This window comes from Acomys russatus, chromosome 32 (genome assembly GCF_903995435.1).
Source record: "Acomys russatus chromosome 32, mAcoRus1.1, whole genome shotgun sequence".
Taxonomy (NCBI): Eukaryota; Metazoa; Chordata; class Mammalia; order Rodentia; family Muridae; genus Acomys; species Acomys russatus.
Window position 1 is genome coordinate 6,017,155 of NC_067168.1, and position 20,953 is coordinate 6,038,107.

Genomic DNA, 20,953 nt, shown 5'->3' on the forward strand with positions numbered 1-20,953 from the left:
AGATTTGATTTCACGTCACTCCACCAGTTTTCCCGGAAAGGTGGTAAACCCGTGTCTGTGCTCGCATTCAGATCTTTAAAAATCACTGGTTGAATTGTCATTTTGTCCACTCAACAATCATTGCTTTCATATCTACTTTGATAAAGTACATCTACTGACACAAGGAGGAAAGTGCCTTGGTTCAGAAAATTTCACTTAATAGGCATCATCAAAAGCACTTCAAGATTTTAAAAATTGTTTAAATTTTTAAAATTATGTCTTAATTTTATTTGTGCGTGTATGAGGGCTGTGTGTCCACATGTGAGTGTGGGAGCCCAAAGAGACTGGAAGATGGCATCTGATCTCCTGGAGCTGCCGCCTGATGGCGAGTGCTAAAAGTATGACACATGGAATTCTATTCAGTGGTAAAGAAAACTGAAATTTTCAGGTAAATGGATGGAAGTAGAAAATATGCAGATCGACCTAACCAAGACCCAGAAATACGGAAGACTGTATTCTCTTTTATTATGGATCCTGGCTTCTAACCTACAGACGTGAGCAACCCGGAGTAAAAAGGCAACAGGACCATGGAGGGTAGTAGGACACAGACACCACGGAGCTGGAATGAATGGAGGAACTGGGTGTGGTTTAATTGAGCAGGAAAGGGAGGGCAATTCAGAGGAGAATAAAAAAACACTGAAGATGCCCGAAAAAGCCATAGAGGAAATTATTTTATGCTTACTTAAGGTATATAAATATATACTTTATGTATATACACATACATATATGTTGTTTACATGGCTCCACTTGGGGTAATAATACCCCCTCAAGAACCACTGAATAACAAAACCTCAAGTATTAGGCATGGGAAATCTTTTTCCTGTTCTTGGCCGGGGGAGTCCTGCAGAGTCCTGGAACAGTATAAGATATGGCTGTTGCTTCTGGTTGCCTCCTAGTCAGGTGACACCTGGCTGCTGGAGACAGCACACACTTCAGACACAAGACTTGGGGGAGGGGGAATCAAGCTGGGACTGACCTGAAAGCCTCGCTCACAGTATCCAAAGGGGCATCATAAGCTTTGATAGGGGAAAAGCTATCAGTAGCCCTACACTGGTACAAAGCCTATAAACAGCACTGGCTAGCTTGGCAAGATGCCTCCAGGGTACAGCTGTGCACTGATGATTTAGGGGTAACCAACAGCTGTCCGAGTGGACTAAGTCATGTACCATAAACCCAGCCAAACGTCCATGGCTTTTGAGGTCATAGACCCTTGAGGAGACCCTGTCACCACCACTTTCCTAAGCCAGTATGAAACAACTACACCTATAGGCAACTGTTATCTCTTATCCCTCGCCAAAGATGCTCCTTCTTGCAGCCGAGATGACTACAGAAATCCACAAGTGATCAAAATGCAGAAGGCAACAGACAGTGGGGTATCCAACCACAACTGATACACCTAAAACACAACATGGGGGAGAGGGGAAGAGAGACTGTGTGAACCAGACAGAGGACCAGGACAGCTGCTGCCAGACACTGTCTTCTCTATATGACAAGGGAGCTGCATCCATGAAATCTTAGCAGCATGGCACCAGATCTAGATCTGCACAGTGACACCACCAGTCGATATAGATGGGAGGGAATCTCAACACACACACACACACACACACCCAACACACACAGATAAAGAGCCACGGGCAATTAATGGCTGCTGAGAGGGGGACGTATAGTTTTATCCAGAGACGAGCATCTATAAAATGTCCAATCTCCAGTGGTCAGCCCTAGGCAGGAATGCATACACACAGGAGAACTCAGCAGTCTATATTTATATATACAGGCAGCATGTGTGTGTGAGAGAGAGAGAGAGGGAAAGGGGGAGGGAGAGAGAGGGTGGGAGGGAGGGAGAGGGAGAGAGAGGGTGGGAGGGAGGGAGAGGAAGAGAGAGGGTGGGAGGGAGGGAGAGGGAGAGAGAGAGGAGGTAGAGAGGGAAGGAGAGAGGGGGGAGAGGGGGAGAGAGAGAGAAAGAGCGCTGACAAGTGGTGAATCTGAGAGGTGGTACAAGAACTTGGGGAAGAGCTGAAGAGGGAAGAAGGGGTAAAAAATGATGTAAATACAGTACTTGTATACAAAATTCTCCAAAATTAAAATACTAACTTAAACAACTATCTGTTTTTAAAACTCTCCTTAGGTGAAAGTGCATAACATAGTTATCATTTGTATCTGATACCCAGGCCAAAACATTAAAATGCCTACAAACTTGCGGTAGAGTTCCTCTCCTCAGCAGGACCCTGCCCCATCCGCACCCCCGCCAGAGCAGCTCCTGGTCTCTATTGCTTTGGAGGGGAATGTGGATAGAGAAGAGCTACATTTGGCAGCCACAACAATATCCACTGAGCTCCTTTTCCACAGTCTCACGCACTGCTCAGGATGCCTGCCATGCTCCTGCTGAGAGTCTCCTGAGCAGCTGGGGTTACTCCTATGCAACATCTCAGAAGCAAAGTGAGACTTGTAGCCTTACACTTACCGCTAACAGATACATGAATAATGGCCTTTCTGTGGTAATGGCTCCAAGCGATTAAAAATAATGATTTGGACATTATAATCAGGCTCAGCAACCTCATGATGGAAGATAGACTCTAAGTCTGAAAGGCTCAAACCCTGGCCTGTTTGGTTAAGATATTTCATCACTAGATCTCAATGTCTTCTAAAATACAGCATCTGTTATGGTAATTAGGGCTTAATACGTTTTCCTTTCAGATTAACTGGTCTAGTTTTTTTTAAACCTTTGAGACATCTCTTACTCCTAAGCACAACTGGGTACATTACAAGAACACAAGTCCATTCAGCGTCTGCAGAAGGACCAAGGAAATCAGCTCCCTCCACTGAAATCTCAGAGGGCAGACCCCAGGAAGGTGAGGTGCCACGGCCGTTCTGTAGCTTAGATACAATGATTTGTGATTCATAAAAGAAGGGGCAAATAATAAAGAAAAGGCCTTGGCTAGAGTCTCCTTCCTCCTCCCTGAGCCCGCAACTGAGTGTAATCTGGACAAGCCATTCTCAGTCCGGGGGACAGCAGGCGAATCTGAAACCACCTCGGGCTTCATTCCCATTAGCATCTTGTCTTGGAATGTGCTAGAACAAAGTACAGGACCTACCAAGCTCCCGTGGAACATGATTCTCTAGACTGCTGTGGGAACAGGATCTGGGTAAAAGCAGTTAGATACCGATAAAAAAAACAGTGTCTTTCCTCATCTCCCAGAACACAGCATTAGTACAGTGTCTGCACCCACTGAGGCAGCAGCTCACTTCAGGCAGCATTTCATCTCTTCCCTAAGAATGTGCCAAGACAGGGTAAGCAAGTCCTCAATAGTTCCTGCCTCACAAATATGTCTGTCAGATATATTTGGCTAGAAGGCTGAAGAAGATGTTCCAATGTTATAGAGAGTTTTGGGTGACTATTCAGGCAGAAAACTGTCTCTGTCATCTTTTCATTTGGAAAGCTACTAACCTGCACTCCCGGCATACTCAGATAATCAAGTTTAGTCCTTCTCAAGTCTCTGAGGGAGTTGAAGAACCAGGTAGCTTAGTTTTACAATGAAGCTTTGTTGCTTAGGGGTTAAGATGTTTTTAGGTCTAGATATGTGTTCTAAGTTGATAATGACAATATGTGATGGAGATTGATTTACATTCAGAAATTTAGACACACCAAGATAGGAAAGATGTCTTCTTCACGGCTGTCAAATACAAATAGCTAAAACACTAAGAATGTAACATTTATATAATTCCTGATTGTGTCATGGTTCTTCTTGCTATAGGTAATCTATTGTAGATATGTGTAACAATATAAATGTATATGTAAAACAATTGTTCTTTGATCAAAAAAAATGGGCTACACACTGAGGAGTCAGGTGTGGCGGTGCACGCCTTCAATCCCAGCACTGTGAGGGCAGAGGGAGGTGGATCTCTAAGCACAAGGCCAGCCTGGTCTACAGAGTAAGTTCTAGAACATCCAGAACTACACAGAGAAACTTGGCCTTAAAAAAAAAAAAAACAAAAAACAAAAAAAACAAAAGAATGTGCTACTAAGAGTTGTTGCTGGACGAGGTCTAAATCAGGAGGTCAGCATGCATCTATTACTTCAGTAAAGGACACTGTTATCAACATAAAAAACAATCATTTTTAATACTTTTATAAACATGCTAAAAGTTAGATACTAGGCGTACATAAAATATTAGGTTTTAACAGTCCTACAAGGACTAATGACATTGTCGATTGACTTTACAATGTATTATTATAGAACTGCTTTATAAGAACTGAAGTATGGTGAGAGCCAAGGCAGGAGGAAAGAAGCTGAACACTGTCTCACACAGCCAGGGGTCAAAGGCCAGGACACACCGGGAGTCTGTGGCACAGCTGCTCTACCAGCCTACTTCTGTCTCTAGAGTTGGTGATGAACCTCTGTACTGGCAATACGTACACATACACACGCATTAAAGATATGTTCCTTAAATCCGCATGGTCAGCAAAAAGTTCTCCTTCCACACTTATTCCCTCCTAATACGTCCTCACAACTACTTTTCATAAGACGTTTTAACTACAATTTTGCTTTATTCAAACACAAGCAGGTATGACTGCAGTCTTTTTTAAAAGGTTAAAAAAAATCCCTCCCTCCCTCCCTCTCTCTCTCCCTGTCTCTCTCTCTCTCTCTCTCTCTCTCTCTCTCTCTCTCTCTCTCTCTCTCTGTCTCTCTCTCCCTCTGTGTGAGTGTGGGTGTGTGTCTACATGCAGACCTGCATGCCTGCCTGAACATACGCTCACCATGTGTGTGCAGATGCCTGCTACAGCCAGGAGAGGGCAGTGGATTCCCTGAAGCTGAGCTATGGGCAGTTGTGAGCCACCTGCTAAAGGTGCTAGGAACAGAGCCTGGGTCCCATAGAAGAGTAGTAGGTGTTACCACTGAGCTATGTCTTCGGTTCCCACTCTTGTTTTTTTTTTTTCTTTTAAGATTTATGAATTGTATATGTGAATGGCCTGTGTATATGTAATGTGCATTGGCTTGATGCCCTTGGAGATTAGAGAGGAACTACAGTTATGATGCTTGTGAAACACTATGTGGTTACTGAGAATTGGACCTGGGTCTTCTGCAAGAGGAAAAAGTGCTTTTGACCAATGGGCCATCCTATAGCTCTGTCTTAGTATTTAAACTACACAGCTGATATCTACTGTACACCTGCACACTCATTTCCTCAGCAGACTGTGTCTCCTTTTCACCTTATGTACGCTGTATTTTTAAACAGCTGCAGACAGTATCTCATCACCTACACAAACCTTAAATTTTCTGTTGTTTTTTATTTTATCACTTTATTCATATTACATCTCAGTGGTTATCCCATCCCTTCTACCCTCCCATTCCTCACTCCTTCCCATTTTCCCGTACTCCCCTCCCCTATGACTGTGACTGAGGGGGACCTCCTCCCCCTGTATATGCTCACAGGGTATCAAGTCTCTTCTTGGTATTCTGCTATCCTTCCTCTGAATGCCACCAGGTCCCCCCATCCAGGGGACTTCGTCAAATATGAGGCACCAGAGTACGTGTGAAAGTAATACCCCTCTCTCCACTCAACTGTGGAGAATGTGCTGTCCATTGGCTAGATCTGGGTAGGGGTTCGAAGTTTACTGCATGTATTGTCCTTGGCTGGTGCCTTACTTTGAGCAGGACCCCTGGGCCCAAATCTGCCTATCTTAAACTTATTCTTGTAGGTCTCTAGGACCCTCTGGATCCTTCTACTTTGTAATTCTCCCATGCTTCTCTCATCTAGAATACCAGTAGGATGTCCTCCCCTCTGTCCCAGTTTCCTGGTAAGTAAAGACTTTCATGGGACATGCCCCTTGGGCTAGTATGCAGATATAAGTGAGTATATACCATTTGATTCTTTCTACTTCTGGGTTAACTCACTCATTATGATCATTTCTAGTTCAAGCCATTTGTCCACAAATTTCGGGAATTCCTTGTTTTTAATAGCTGAGTAGTATTCCATAGTGTATATGTACCACAGTTTCTTTATCCATTCTTCTACTGAAGGACACTTAGGCTGTTTCCATGTTCTGGCTATTATGAATAAGGCTGCTATGAACATGGTTGAGCAAATCTTCTTGTTGTGTGCTGGAGCATCTTCTGGGTATATTCCAAGGAGTGGAACAGCTGGGTCTTGAGGAAGCCCTATGCCCAGTTTTCTGAGATAGCACCAGATAGATTTCCAAAGTGGCTGTACTAGTTTGCATTCCCACCAGCAATGAAGGAGTGTTCCTCTCTCCCCACATCCTCGCCAGCATGTGGGGTCGCTTGAATTTTTGATCTTAGCCATTCTGATGGGTGTAAGATGGAATCTCAGAGTTGTTTTGATTTGCATTTCCCTGATGACTAAGGAGGTTGAGCATTTCTTTAAGTGTTTCTCAGCCATTTGATATTCCTCTGTTGAATTCTGTTTAGTTCCGAGCCCATTTCTCAATTGGGTTATTTGGTTTGGTGGTGTTTAATTTCTTGAGTTCTTTATATATTTTGAATATTAGACCTTTGTCAGATGTAGGGTGGGAGAAGATCTTTTCCCAGTCTGTAGGCTGTCGCTTTGTTCTCTTGACAGTGTCCCCTACCTTACAGAAGTTTCTCAGCCTCATGAGGTCCCATTTATTAACTGTTGACCTTACTGCCTGGGCCGTTGGTGTTCTGTTCAGGAAGTTGTCTCCTGTGCCAATATGTTCCAAGCTCTTTCCCACTTTTTCTTCTAAGTGACTTTAGTGTCTCTGGTTTTATGTTGAGGTCTTTGATCCACTTGGATTTGAGTTTTGTGCAAGGTGACAAATATGGGTCCAGTTGCATTTTTTTACACGAAGACATCCAGTTAGACCAGCACCATTTGTTGAAGATGCTATCCTTTTTCCATTGAATGGATTTGGCTTCTTTGTCAAAAATCAAGTGACCATATGTGTGTGGATTCATATCTGGGTCTTCCATTCGATTCCACTGATCAACCAGCCTGTTGCTCTGCCAGTATCATGCTGTTTTAATTACTGTTGCTTTATACTACAGCTTGAGATCAGGTATGGAGATTCCTCTGGGGGATCTTTTATTGTACAAGATTGCTTTTGCTATTCTGGGTTTTTTGTTTTTCCATATGAAGTTCAGAATTGAATTTTCAATGTCTTTAAAAAATTGTGTAGGTATTTTGATAGGGATTGCATTGAATCTGTAGATTGATTTTGGTAAGATGGCCATTTTTATTATGTTAATTCTCCCGATCCATGAGCAAGGAAGATCATTCCATCTTCTCATGTCATCTTCAGTCTCTTTCTTCAGAGTTTTGAAATTTTTTCCAAACAAGTCCTTCACTTGCTTAGTTAGAGTAACTCCTAAATATTTTATATTGCTTGTGGCTAATGTGAAGGGTGTGGTTTTCCTAATTTCTCCCTCTGAAAGCTTGTCGTTTGTGTATAGAAAGGCTACAGACTTTTTTGAGTTAATTTTTTATCCAGCCAATTTGCTGAGGGTATTTATCAGCTGTAGTAGTTCTCTGGTGGAATTTTAGGGTCATTTATGTACACTATCATATCATCTGCAAATAGGGATAATTTGACTTCTTCCTTTCCCAATTGGATACCCTTGATCTCCTTTTGGTGCCTTATTGCTCTGGCTAGAACTTCGAGTTTTATATTGAAGAGATCTGGAGAGAGTGGGCAGCCTTGCCTTGTTCCCAATTTTAGAGGAATTTCCTTGAGTATCTCACCATTTAATTTGATTCTGGATACTGGCTTGCTGTATATGGACTTTATTATGTTGAGGTATGTGCCTTGTATCCTGATCTCTCCAAAACGTTAAACACGAATGGGTGTTGGATTTTATCAAATGCTTTTTCTTCAAGGAGATGACCATGTGGTTTTATTTTCAGTTTGTTTGTATGGAGGATTATATTGATGGATTTCCATATATTAAACAATCCCTGCATGCCTGGAATGAGGCCTACCTGGTCATGGTGAATGATATCTTTGATGTGTTCTTGTATTTGTTTTACAAGTATTTTATTGAGTATTTTTGCATCAATGTTCATAAGAGAAATTGGTCTGAAATTCTCTTTTTTTTGTTGGGTCTTTGTGAGGTTTAGGTATCAATGTGACTATGGCCACATAGAATGCATTTGGTAAAGTTCCATCAAATTTCTATCTTTTGGAGTAGCTTGAAGAGTATTGGTATTAGTATATCTTTGAAGGTCTGATAGAATTCTACACTGAAACCATCTGGCCCTGGGCTTTTTTTGGTTGGGAGACTATCAATGATTGCTTCTATTTCTGTAGGGGAAATAGGACTATTTAGCTTGTTTATCTGTTCTTCGCTCAATTTTGGCAAGTGAAATTGATCAAAAAAATCACCCATTTCCCTTAGATTTTCAAATTTTGTGGCATATATGCTTTCGAAGTAGGATATTATGATTCTTTGTATTTCTTCAGTGTCTGTTGTTATGTCTCCCTTTTCATCTCTGAGTTTGTTGATTATGATACTGTCTCTCTGCATTTAGTTAGTTAGGCTAATGGTTTGTCTATCTTGTTGATTTTCTCAAAGAACCAGCTCTTGGTTTTGTTGATTGTTTGGCTGTTCTCTTTGTTTCTAACTTATTAATTTCAGCCCTGAGTTTGATTATTTCCAGACGTCTACTCCTCTTGGGTGTTTCTGCTTCTTTTTTTCCTAGGGCTTCCAGCAGTGTTGTTAAGTTGCTTATGTGGGATGTTTCCAATTTCTCTTTAAAGGCACTTAGTGCTATGAATTTTCCTCTTAGCGCTGCTTTCAATGTATCCCACAAATTTGGGTATGTTGTTCCTTCATTTTCATTGAATCTCAGGAAGTACTTAATTTCTTTATTTCTTCCATGACCGTGGTGTCATTAAGCAGAGAGTTGTTTAGTTTCCACGTATGTGTAGGCTTTTTGTTATTTCGGTTGTTGTTGAATTGCAGCCTAAGACCATGGTGATCTGATAGGATACAAAGTATTATTTCAATCCTCTTGTATCTGTTGAGGCTTGCTTTGTGACCTACGATGTGATCAATTTTGGAGAAGGTTCCATGGGGTGCAGGGAAGAAGGTGTATTCCTTTTTGTTTGGGTGAAAGGTTGTATAGATAACTGTTAGATCCATTTGATTCATGGCATTGGTTAACGATGTTCTTTCTCGGCTTAGTTTCTGTTTCAATGACCTATCCTTCAGTAAGAGTGGGATGTTGAAGTCTCCCACTATTATTGTGTGGGGATCGATGTGTGGTTTAAGCTTCGTTAACAGATATTTTACAAATATTGGGAGCATAGATGTTGAGAATTGTGATGTCATCTTGGTTGACTTTACCTTTGATGAGTATGAAGTGTTCTTGCTCATCCCTTTTGATTAATTTTGGTTGAAAGTCTATTTTGTTAGATATTAAAATGGCTATGCCTGCTTGCTTCTTGTGACCATTTGCTTGGAATATTTTTTTCCCTGAGGTAATGTCTATCTTTATGGGATGGGTGAGATGTGTTTCTTGGATGCAGAAGAATATTGGATCTTGTTTATTTATCCATTCAGTTAGTCTGTGTCTTTTTTTTTTTTTTTTTTTTTTTTTGGAGAATTGAGACCACTGATGTTGAGAGATATTAATGACCAGTGACTGTTAAGAGTCTTAATTTTGATGTTGGTTCCAGCAGAGCATTTATGTGGTTGTGTTTTTGTCATGGTGTAGTTATCTATTTCCTGTGTAGTTTTGGTTGTAGTTTGTCCCTTTGGGATGGAGTTTTCCTTCTAGTACCTTCTGTAAAGCTGGATTTGTGGATAGGTACTGTTTGAATTTGTTTTTGTCATGGAATATTTTGCTTTCTCCATCAATGGTTATTGATAGTTTTGCTGGGTAAAGTAGTCTGGCCTGGCATCTGTGGTCTCTTAGGGTTTGCAGGATCTCTGTCCAGGCCCTTCTGGCTTCTCTGGTCTCTGCTGAGAAGTCGGGGTGTAATTCTGATAGGTTTGCCATTAAATGCTATTTGGCCCTTTTCCCTTGCAGCTTTTAATATTTTTTCTTTGTCCTGTATGTTTTCTGTTTTGATTATTATGTGACGGGCAGTTTTTCTTTTCTGGTCTATTCTATTTGGTGTTCTGTAGGCCTCTTGTATGTTTATAGACATCTCTTTCTTTAGATTGGGGAAGTTTTCTTCTATGATTTTGTTGAGAATATTTTCTGGGCCTTGGAGTCTGATATCTTCTCTTTCCTCAATGCCTATTATCCTCAGATTTCTTCTTTTCATGGTGTTCTTGATTTCTTGGATGTTTTGTGTCAGGATTTTTCCAGATTTAGCATTTTCTTTAATGGTTGTTCAAGATCTGTGATTGTATCTTCTAGACCTGAGATTCGTTCCTCCATCTCTTGGATTCTGTTAGAAAAGCTTGGCTCTGTGTTGCTCGCCTTCTTCTCTGAGGTCTCATGTTCACAGTTTTCTTCTGTCTGTTTATCATTGACTCCATTTTCATCTTCAGATCTTGAACTGATTTTTTGATTTATCTGATTGTTTGTATATTCCTGAGTTTCTTCCATTGCCTCTTTATAGCCCTTCAGAACTTGAACGGTTTTATTGATTTCCTTCATCTGGTTGTTAGTATTTTCCTGAAATTTTTCCAGTGCCTCTCTATGGGCCTCTTTTATGTCTTCCACCTGTTTGGCTGCGTCTTCCTGCATTTGATTACTAATTTTATTTGTTTCCTCCATTATCATCCTCATTACTAAGGATTTGAGGTCATTTTCTTGTATTTCCATTGTGTTTGAGTTCTCTGGGTTGTTTTCTTTGGGATAGCTGGGATCTGGAGACGCCAAAATGTTTTGGGGGTTTTGTGTATGATTTTATGCTGTCCTTTGGACATCTTGCCATCTCTGTTTTTGTTGGGTAGCTTCCAGAGTTGGGTGGAGGGAGTCTGATGACAGATTCACCTGTTTTCTCACGATTTCCTTAGGCCGGAAGTTCTGATGCTTCACTGGTCTGGATGACAGGAGGCTAGGCCTGTCATTTTGAACTCTCACAGCCAGTGATCCCCAGCTCCCCTGTACTGTGGGTCCTGCAATCGTTCTGGGTCTCTGAATGTGCGCTGGGTCAGGCCACAGCCTTCTGGGTCCCTTTGTAGCACCAGAGCTCTCCAGGGACTGAAGCAGGTTGGGTGGAGGTGGCCTGATGGCCTCTCTACTCTTTGTCTCCCTGAGATTTCTTTAGTCCTGGAGCTTTGAGGCACCGCTGTATTTTTCTGGTTTTTTATGAGACTCATTTTGTAGACCAGGCTGGACTCTAACTCACAGTGATCTGCCTGCCTCTGCCTTCCAAGTGCTGGGATTAAAGGCATGCCCCATCACACCTGGCCTCAAACCTTCATTTTTAAGATCATTACCTATTAATAAACCTCATCTTTCAACTTTGACTCCTGGCAAGTTAAATTTCTGTGCAATACTGCTGGGGTGGCCTCCTTGCGTCCTAACACGGATTACCTCTTGCCACTAGTGCTATCCCTGTCTTCAGGTAGTGGCAGCATAAGAAAGCTAAGACCCTTCAGGGGAGCGCAGGAAGCCCAGCCTCCTGCTTTCAGAATAGTAGAGCAGAAGTTACACTCTCTCCCTAAGTCACAGTGGAGACCGACTGTATTTTTAGGATTCTATTTCAAGGGATTGAATGAATGGTTATTTTGAGAAATTCACACTTTTTAAAATAGTTTTAAATACTCTTTTTAATTCACTTTGATTACCGCTATTTTCATTACCAAACCATTTAGAAAACAGGAAGATATTTATACCAGACAAATGGCAATATACTGCAAAAATAATTTTTTAAATCCATATATATAGTAGCAATTTGAGTGGAAAAAAATACAATTTTGCTGGTAAAAGTACTCTACCTGTAAACTGTGCCCCGAGACCCCAAACTTGAAAAAATAAAAAAAGTATTTACTACTTCCTTTGAAACTATTTTCTAGCAATTGCCAGATTTCAAAAAACAACGTTTTACGTGGCACAGCTTTCTCAGAAGCTGCTCTCTCCTACCACACTACAGCTAAGCTGCCTAGCGCTACACTGTCAGCCACGGCCCCAGGGCTTACTTAGTTCAAGTCCACTGAAATCAAGGTCACTGGCTCCAAGGACTGCACAGACAAAATCGGGCCCACATGTCTAGCTCAGTCTGCCAGAGAACATGAGGCCTGCCTACTTGTTCTATTTCTACCACTAAATTATCAGAATTACATGTTTCCTGATAAGAACTATTTGGTGACCGATGGCTGTGCTAGAGACTACACCAGCTCAGCATAGCCATTTCTGCTATTCTAAGCACGCTGCGCTTCGAGGAAAAAAAAATTCAGTTAAAGAGTACGCTTTGGCTAACTTCTTTTTTTATGGGCATTCATTTCGCAGCAAATAATAGGAATTTTTCATGGTGAAGTTACACAAGACCAAGACCGAGTAGCACACTGCCCAATGTTGGCATGCTCTGCTGGGTCCCACTGGCCTCCAGCCTTCAGCTGCTCTCTGAATCACCGGAGCACTGTAAAGACTGGCTCCGTGTGTCTGCTTGCTCGCCGGGGAGAGGTCATTGGACTAATGACCTCAGAGCAACTTGTCAATCCTTGCTGAAGTGTACTATTTTGTGTTTTTAGGTGCCTTTATGCACAAGCTATGCAAACATTAATGCTAACTCCTGAAAACGTTTGCCCTGTCCAGAAGAATCAAATCGTTCTTGTATGGACATGTTTTTCATTCTTTTGAGTACATATAACCAAGAGAATTCATTAAAATTCAATCCTTCTTCTCTGAGCTTGCTCTGCCCTTCCACCTCTAACGACTGCTAGCTTCCTTTCTTTATAGACTTGACCATACTCGCTACTCTGTATTAACAGAGTTAGATGGTATGTGCCTGTTAGGGTCTGACTCTTATTTTTAACTTAATACCTTTTCAAGGTTTATTCATGTTGTAGCGTGTTAAAAGCACTTCGTTTCTTTTATACTAGTTTACTGATGGGTGCACATTTTGCTTGCTCATTCACTCACAGATCCCAATCTGGGTGGTTTCGTCTTGGGGGGGGGGAGGGGGGCGGGTGTTATAAAGAGTGCCGCTGTGAACTCACCAACACATTTTTGTATGGGCATGTCTTTAAGTCTTTGGAGTACCTATGACTAGGAGAAGAGCTGGTTTACATAGGAACTTCGTTTAACTGTGAGAGAAAACCTGTCCAAACTGCTGCAATGGGGCTGCCCTGCCGCACTCTCCTGTCGGCAGCAGGTAAAGGTTTCGACTTCTCTCAACCTTCAATGACATGTGCTGCCATGCAGTCTGTTGATAACCATCCTAGCACGGGTGAAGTACAAACGCACAGAAAGGTTCGTGAACCACAGCACGTAGACCGTGGGAAGGCAGAGAAAAGAGATGTGCTTACTGTGAAATGTTCACAATTTCAACCCTGCACGGAAGGCGTGAACTCTGCGGCTGGCTCGACCATTCGATGCCAACGTGAAGGTTAAAGGTTACCTGTCCACACTGCGAAGACAGCGCTAAGGGCACAGGGGGTGGCGGGTGCCAGCCTGGGAAGCAAGGCTGCCCTGGTGCCGCGCATGCGCTTGGGTGGTGGCTGCCTCACAGCAGCTGCCAGCAACACCTCACCAGATTCCCCACTTCCCTCCACTGCACAGAAGGTAACGCAGCTGCTCCCACTACACATCAGAATTAGCTCTAAGCTTTCTGGCAATAAAGGCAGGGAAGTAAGTGTGATAAATGTCAGAACTATTACTAAAATGAGAAAAGCTTCCCATTCTTTTAACAGACATTTTTCCCCTAAAAATAACTCCCTTTTCTCCCTAATAGCTCCTGATATCAGGAAAATTATGCAATATTAATAGACGACACTTATTCTTCATTAGAAAGTTCTATGGCAATAGAAGCTGTACTCTTTAACAGTGGCTTCTTCATAGCCACCTCCCACAGCAGCTGAGCCCAGGGCACTGCATAGGGGCAGGCTAACATGGTTCCGGCAAAGATTCCAGAACTCTTGGCCCATCGTGCCTCACTGTGCTGAGGGAAAGACCTCTGTGTGCTCTGTTGTGTGCGCACCTAGCAGGGGAAGAGGAGTGCCAGCCAAGGTCCCTGCTGTTACAGGAGTGGCGGTGGCTCAGGTGCGCACACTGACGGGACACCTACCCTCTTCTGTATAGACACGGAAAGGAAGCAATTACACCACAGGGAGTGAACGGCTGCTGGGACCCTGTGGGTCTGGAACCGACTTCCCCTCTACCAGCCATCAGAGAAGATGCGGCAAGGCAGGGAGGCGTTCAAGCATCTACTTCAGCCACTTTGCCAAGAGAGGGCACTGGGCAGACTCTAAAGTTCATTTGGAGAAAAGGCTTTGGAGTTTTCTCCTTGCTCCATGCACGGACCTGCACCACAGTAAAATGCACACAGTGCGTGCAGCTACAAATATTAACAGAGTGTCTGTGGCTGCAGTCCCCAGATTTGACTGGAAAAAATGTTGGTGGCAGACTTTTAAAAAGCAGAGCTGAACTGACGTGAAGATCAGCGGAGGGCGTCCAATCGCTGGTTGTCACTTCTCTGAGTGATCGGGGAAGACGTCAAGGAACCTGTCCTCCCTCCCCCCACCCCCCGGAGGGGGTGCAGGAAAACAGAGCTGGGGAACAGCTGGCACAGAGCTTAGCTGAGTCCCTAGCAGTCTAGAATAAGACGGTGCACTCCACACGCCTAGAGGACATCTTTAGAGTCCTTATATTCGTTAAATGACGGTTATACGCCAATATGATGCTTATGTTAAAAATAAGACAAGTCACTGGGAGTGGTTGTGCACGCTTTTAATCCCAGCACCAGAGAGGCAGAGGCAGGATCTCTGTAGGTTTGAGGTTAGCCTGGTCTACAAAGTGAGTTAAGGACAACCAGGGCTCTTGTTACTCAGAGAAAAGCCAACTAGAAAAACAAAACAAAAAGGTAGGTCTTAGTTTATAGCTTCGGATGTAGCCCTGAAACTCACTACGCAGACTAAGCTGGCCTAGAGCTCCTAGAGGTCACCTGACTCCTGGATTCAACTTACTAAAATAAAAGGCTCTATGGTATGTGCAGTACTGCCCCCCCCCCCTGCCCTCCCCCCCCCCCCCCCCCCGGGGCACTATGCTGACAATGCTTATTATCTTTATGCACATACATTCCAAACATTTTCCTTTACATCTGGCGACAACAGACCAGGTGAGGAGTTGCCAGCTTCCTGGCTGTAAGTAAAAGGGACACGCTGCAAAGGCAGGCGCATTTGCTCAGTCACCATGCCAATTTTTATATTGTCATCTAATTATGGAAAGGTCTTTGCTAATATTTCTTGATTGCCATTTTTCTTTTTTAAGAAGTCTGAAGACAGTATTTCTTAACCATTGCTATGTCTTCTCTTGGGAACTCTGCTCAGATACAGGGCTTGTGTTTTAATTGGGCCATCTTCTGGATTCTGTTTTTGAGGTTCTTTGTATATTCTGGACACTGATGTACCAGCCAGCAGAGTTTCTCTCCTACTCTGGGAGGTTCCTCTTCGCTCAGCTGATTGTTTCCTTTGCTGTAGAGGAACTTTTTAGTTTTAAAAAGTGTCATTTGTCCAGTGTTGGCCTGAATTCGGGAGCAAAGTCCAGAATTCAGTTCCCAGCTCCCAGTTCCAGGGAGCCCAACACCTTCTTTTGGCCTCCCTGAGCACTCACAAGTACATGGCATATTCCTACACAGACACACAGCACGCATATTTAAAAGAAAAAACAAATTAGATTTCTTACAAATAAAAGCTAGCGGCACAGTTTATAACCATTAACTATAGAGACAGCTGGGCCTTGGAGAGATGGCTCAACGGGCAGCGCACGTGCGGTCAAGTGAGAACGAGAATCTGCAGAGCTGTCAGGGGCGGAGATGGAAATCACTGGGGACGGCTGGGTCCCAGTCCAGCTCCAGGCTCAGCGAGAGACCCGGTCTCAGAGGAGCAGAGCACACAGTGATAGGGCAGGCCCCCTACCGTCCCCCAATCTCCAGCTTCCTCGCGCGCATGCGCACCACACACACACACAGGGGAGCACAGACAGACAAGCGCAGACAGACAAGCACAGGGAGCAACAGGACACACAGCCAGGAGGTGGTAGCGGAGGGAGGAACGGGGAATGCTGCTCTGTTGAGAAGGTGTAAGGGGCAGAGGGACCGGCTGATAGTCTTCCTTTTATGCCCGGTACTCACAAGCTTCTGTACAAACTTACTTCCCGATGTTCTCTGGCAGAGACTGCAGTGAGATGTCATTGACAGAAAGGCATGTCAGGTTCTGTAGTTCGGGGAAGCTCTCGGGCAGCCTAGAATGACAGCAGCAAAGACGTTGATTTTACAAAGTAAAGCAGCATACTTCCTCCACAGGCTGGCTGCAACAGCCCCCTGCAGTTACCATATATCATGGAATATCTGCCCAGTCTTCCTATGTATATACTACACCCGTGTGCAGTTACCATATATCATGGAATATCTGCCCAGTCTTCCTATGTATATACTACACTCGTGTGCAGAAACAAAAGGCTTTGCCCACAAGGGAAGCACAGGCCATATAGATACTTATCGGTCAGTTAACGCAATCACGATCACAAAGGAGGGCAGATGCACAGGTCTCGGGAAGAGTGGGCACTGTGGAGCACTGTGAGCCCTGTAGGAGGAAAGGCGCTGCCACTGGAGCCGAAGCTGCTGAGGTTTAAGTGGGTGTGACCGCACGCACCTATAATCCTGGTGGTGTTCACAGGCAGAGGCAGGTAGATCACTGTGAGTTCCAGGCTGGCCAAGGCTGCACAGTGAGACCACATCTCAAACAAACCCCCAAAATGCTAAGAAACAAACCAAAATGAAAAGCTACTGAGAATAAAAATACTGCACTGATTACAAGAAAATACAGAATTTCGCCAGCCCGTGGGGCTTAGCCACAAACAGCTGCTCAATAGGTCTTTTCCTGGAGCTGGCATTGCCCACCCACAGCAAAGGATGACTCTGCACAGACAGGCCATCGGCCAACTGCCTCAGTCTTCACTTTTTAATCCAGGATGTCACTCACTTAAGATAATTCTATCTTTTACCATGTAGTCTACACAAAAGCACACAAAGCAGTAAGGATTCAATACAAAAATCATTATTTAAATTTTACAAAGAAATTCTAGTTTCGATATTCCTACATTTACCTGTATTTAGGAGAAAACTCATGACTAAAGATGAAAGGATCTCATCTAAAAATGAGATGCAACACACACACACACACACACACACACACACACACACACACGTATTCTGTTGCTGGAACAGCTTGCTGAAGACAGCTATCTGTACCTCAGAAGACAACTTCCTTGGTCTGTCTTGAGTTTTGCCAGAAGTATATGTCCCTTTATAATCTCAAAAGTAGCTAAAATGTTCTTAAAGCAAGTAAAAGGCATTAGCCAGCTGGTCTGCCTTTTTCTGCCAGATGCTAGCAGTAAGAGCAGCATGTATGAGTGTAACATGGTGAGTGTAGCATGTATGAGTGTAACATGGTGAGTGTAGCATGTATGAGTGTAACATGGTGAGTGTAACATGTATGAGTGTAGCATGATGAGTGTAGCATGTATGAGTGTAACATGGTGAGTGTAACATGTATGAGTGTAGCATGATGAGTGTAGCATGATGAGTGTAACATGATGCGTGTAGCATGATGAGTGTAACATGATGAGTGTAACATGGTGAGTGTAACATGTATGAGTGTAGCATGATGAGTGTAGCATGATGAGTGTAACATGATGAGTGTAACATGATGAGTGTAACATGATGAGTGTAACATGATGAGTGTAGCATGATGAGTGTAGCATGATGAGTGTAGCATGATGAGTGTAACATGATGAGTGTAACATGATGAGTGTAACATGATGAGTGTAACATGATGAGTGTAACATGATGAGTGTAACATGATGAGTGTAGCATGATGAGTGTAACATGATGAGTGTAACATGATGAGTGTAACATGATGAGTGTAACATGATGAGTGTAGCATGATGAGTGTAACATGATGAGTGTAGCATGTATGAGTGTAACATGATGAGTGTAGCATGATGAGTGTAGCATGATGAGTGTAGCATGTATGAGTGTAACATGATGAGTGTATTATGATGTAACATGATGAGTGTAACATGATGAGTGTAGCATGTGTGAGTATAACATGATGAGTGTAGCATGTATGAGTGTAACATGGTGAGTGTAGCGTGATGAGTGTAGCATGTATGAGTGTGACATGATGAGGAAGCTCCGATGCTCTCCACACTAGCCGCAAGATCTAGAGGTCCGTTCACCTAGCTGAGGTTCGGTTTCCTTAGCCATAAACTAAGCGGGCCAAGCCAAGTAATTACCAAGTTCCCTTCAGCTCACAGATTACATCTTAATTCTTAACATCAGGACACTGGCCAAACCGAAATGGCTTTTCTCTAAGAATCCTGCCACGGATGAGGCCAGGATAAAAACAGGAATGAAGCCTCACATAAGCTGGGTGTGTTCTAGCTGGGAGTGCCTTCAGATAACTGCGGAGTCAACTATTAGCAGACATTAGAAAGGGAAAAGGAGAAAACCAGAGGGCAATTTAAATCACTGGTTAAGTCTCAGCTGCAGCCAAGACCGCTCCCCAGCTCGAGCCATGTAAGCCGCCTTAGGCTCGGCTTGCTGGGCTCAGCAGATGTTAGTGAGCGCTTCCTTCAAGAGTTACAGTTGGGCTGGAGATACAGTAACAAATGAGCGAAATGCAAACCACTTCCTCATTTCCAAGGGGGAGTCCATCAGAGGGGTAGCTTAAGTGCTATGAAACCAGGCTGCAGAGAGGGTGCTGGGGAGGTGGGGGTGGGAGTGAGGGTGGGGCAAACAGGGAGTAAGAGGAAAGGCTTTCTGAAGGGGGGAGGGGGCTCTACCTGTAGTCTGAAGGAAGGTGGAAGGACCAGAACTGTCAGGGACGGGGAGCTGGGAAATGAGACTGACCAAAGCAGCTGAGAGCAATCAGGGAAGAGGTTGCCCAAGCACAAAGGCGCCAAGGCGGCTTCCAAAGCCACATGGGAGCAGGGAGAGCACTGATTTATGGGGACAGGAACCTGAAGAGGCTTTGAGAAGTGAGAGGACTGTGTGCCAGTCACTTGGAGGGAGGATACAGCCTGAAGACAGTGATGAGCTAAGAAAGGTATTAGGTTTGTACAACAAAAGAGATTATTATTTTTCAGTTATAAATGGTAAGAGTGTCACAGTCGCTGAAATCCAAAAAGAGAAACCAGAAACACTGTAAAAACATATTTGATTCTTGGAAATGAGATATGGGTAGAAGAAAATTAAGTAGGGAATTCTTCCATACTCAAGGAGTCTCAATTTTGAAATGAAGGAGATAAATCCAGTTCAGTCGCAAAGGGCACAGCTATGCACAGAGCCTTAAGACATCCTACAAAGGTGCTTGCTGGGCCAGAGAAACCTCTAGAATACACACCCAAGAGCTGTTCCTGCACTGCCATATGGGCAGTGATATATCTATCCTGGCAGCAGAGGCCCCTGGAGGCAGGGTGGTGGTGGACTCCCAGCTCAACCAGGCCACAAACAAGGAGTCTTGAAAATGCCCCCTCGGCCACACCCAGTGTTCTGTGACGCATCAGGAAGGGCAGGGCTGCACTAAGATGGGGCAGGTGGCCATACTCAGAATGACAGACCCAAGGAAACCCCCAGAGCTCCGCAGCTGTGAGGGAGGAATGGAGTTAAGAGGTTTTCTTATGTGTTTCATTTTATAAAAAGATGAGATTATGAACGTTTCGTTACTGGGCTATAAAAGACTTCTCAAGCTGGGGGTGTAAGTCAGTGGGCAAGCGCATGCCTAACAACATTGTCAACAAAGAAAAGTCACTTCCTGCGTAAATATGCTGGGATCTCTGGTCTCAGTCTTATCCCACACCGCTGGAGACTAATTGAGAATTTGTTTTTAATTTAGCTTTACACTTATTTAGCGCACACACACACACACACCCTCCAGCGTGCACACATGTGCCGTGGTGCATGAGTGGAGGTCAGAAGACAACCCACGGGGCGTCGGTTCTCTCCTATTATGTGGGCTCCAGGATCTGAATCCTCACGGCCAGGCTTGTAGCCAAGCACCTTTACCTGCTGAGCCATCTTGCCAGGCCAACTCAGAACAATTCTCCCCGCAGCTTGGGAAATGTGCCCTTTAACCCCTGCTCTGTACGGTCCTCGGTGGTCCCTTGTCCTTCTTTTCAGTGACTCCATCCACACCACTGTGTGCTATCTTCCACGGCTTATTTGTCCCCCGCGGTTTATTTGTGAAAAAACATTTGGAAAACCAATCGCATTTGGCAGAGACAGTGCCCCATCAGGCACCTCTTGGATGTGCCACTTGGCTGTGGGCCCTGTGCCTGGCTGTCACAAGTGCTGCCCTGAGTGAGGTGAAAGGGAGAGGTTACCTGGTGAGCGGGTTCCCGCTGAAGTCAGCTACCTGCAGCGCTTTGCAGAAAGAGATGCTCTCTGGGATCTCAGGAATATCTGGAGGAACAAACAAAGGCCGGCAGTGCTGTCAGCATTGTCATCACTTTTAGGACGATCACAAGAGAAAACCCAGACGCTGTCACCTCGCTCTAATGCAGCCCTGGCTTGTTTACAACTATTTTTCTACATCTCTTCAGAAAATATATGCTCTTTAGGAAAGCATATTAAAAATGTATGGGCCCCATGAGCACGAATTCTGGGCTGAGTATTTTAGCTGACTTAGCGGGTTGAAAAGATGCCAACAGTCTAGCGCAAACGCCCTGGAGAGGTCGGATCTCCTTGGCTTGCTGTGGATGAGGTAAACCCGAAGCTCAGGGAAACTGAAAGGCTGGAGAAGACTTGCTATGTAAAA

At 43.9% G+C, this 20,953-nt stretch overlaps 1 protein-coding gene across 1 annotated transcript in view; it reads right to left on the reverse strand.

Moving 5' to 3' along the window:
• Window positions 1-20,953, reverse strand: part of Lrrc1 (leucine rich repeat containing 1) — a 130,160-nt gene that overhangs the window by 30,715 nt on the left and 78,492 nt on the right. Inside the window, exons 3-4 of the mRNA XM_051140113.1 lie at window positions 20,520-20,598; window positions 16,287-16,376 (exon numbers count right to left, since the gene is read on the reverse strand). Of these exons, the coding sequence (XP_050996070.1) occupies window positions 16,287-16,376; window positions 20,520-20,598 (169 nt within the window). The remainder of the gene's footprint in view (window positions 1-16,286; window positions 16,377-20,519; window positions 20,599-20,953) is intronic.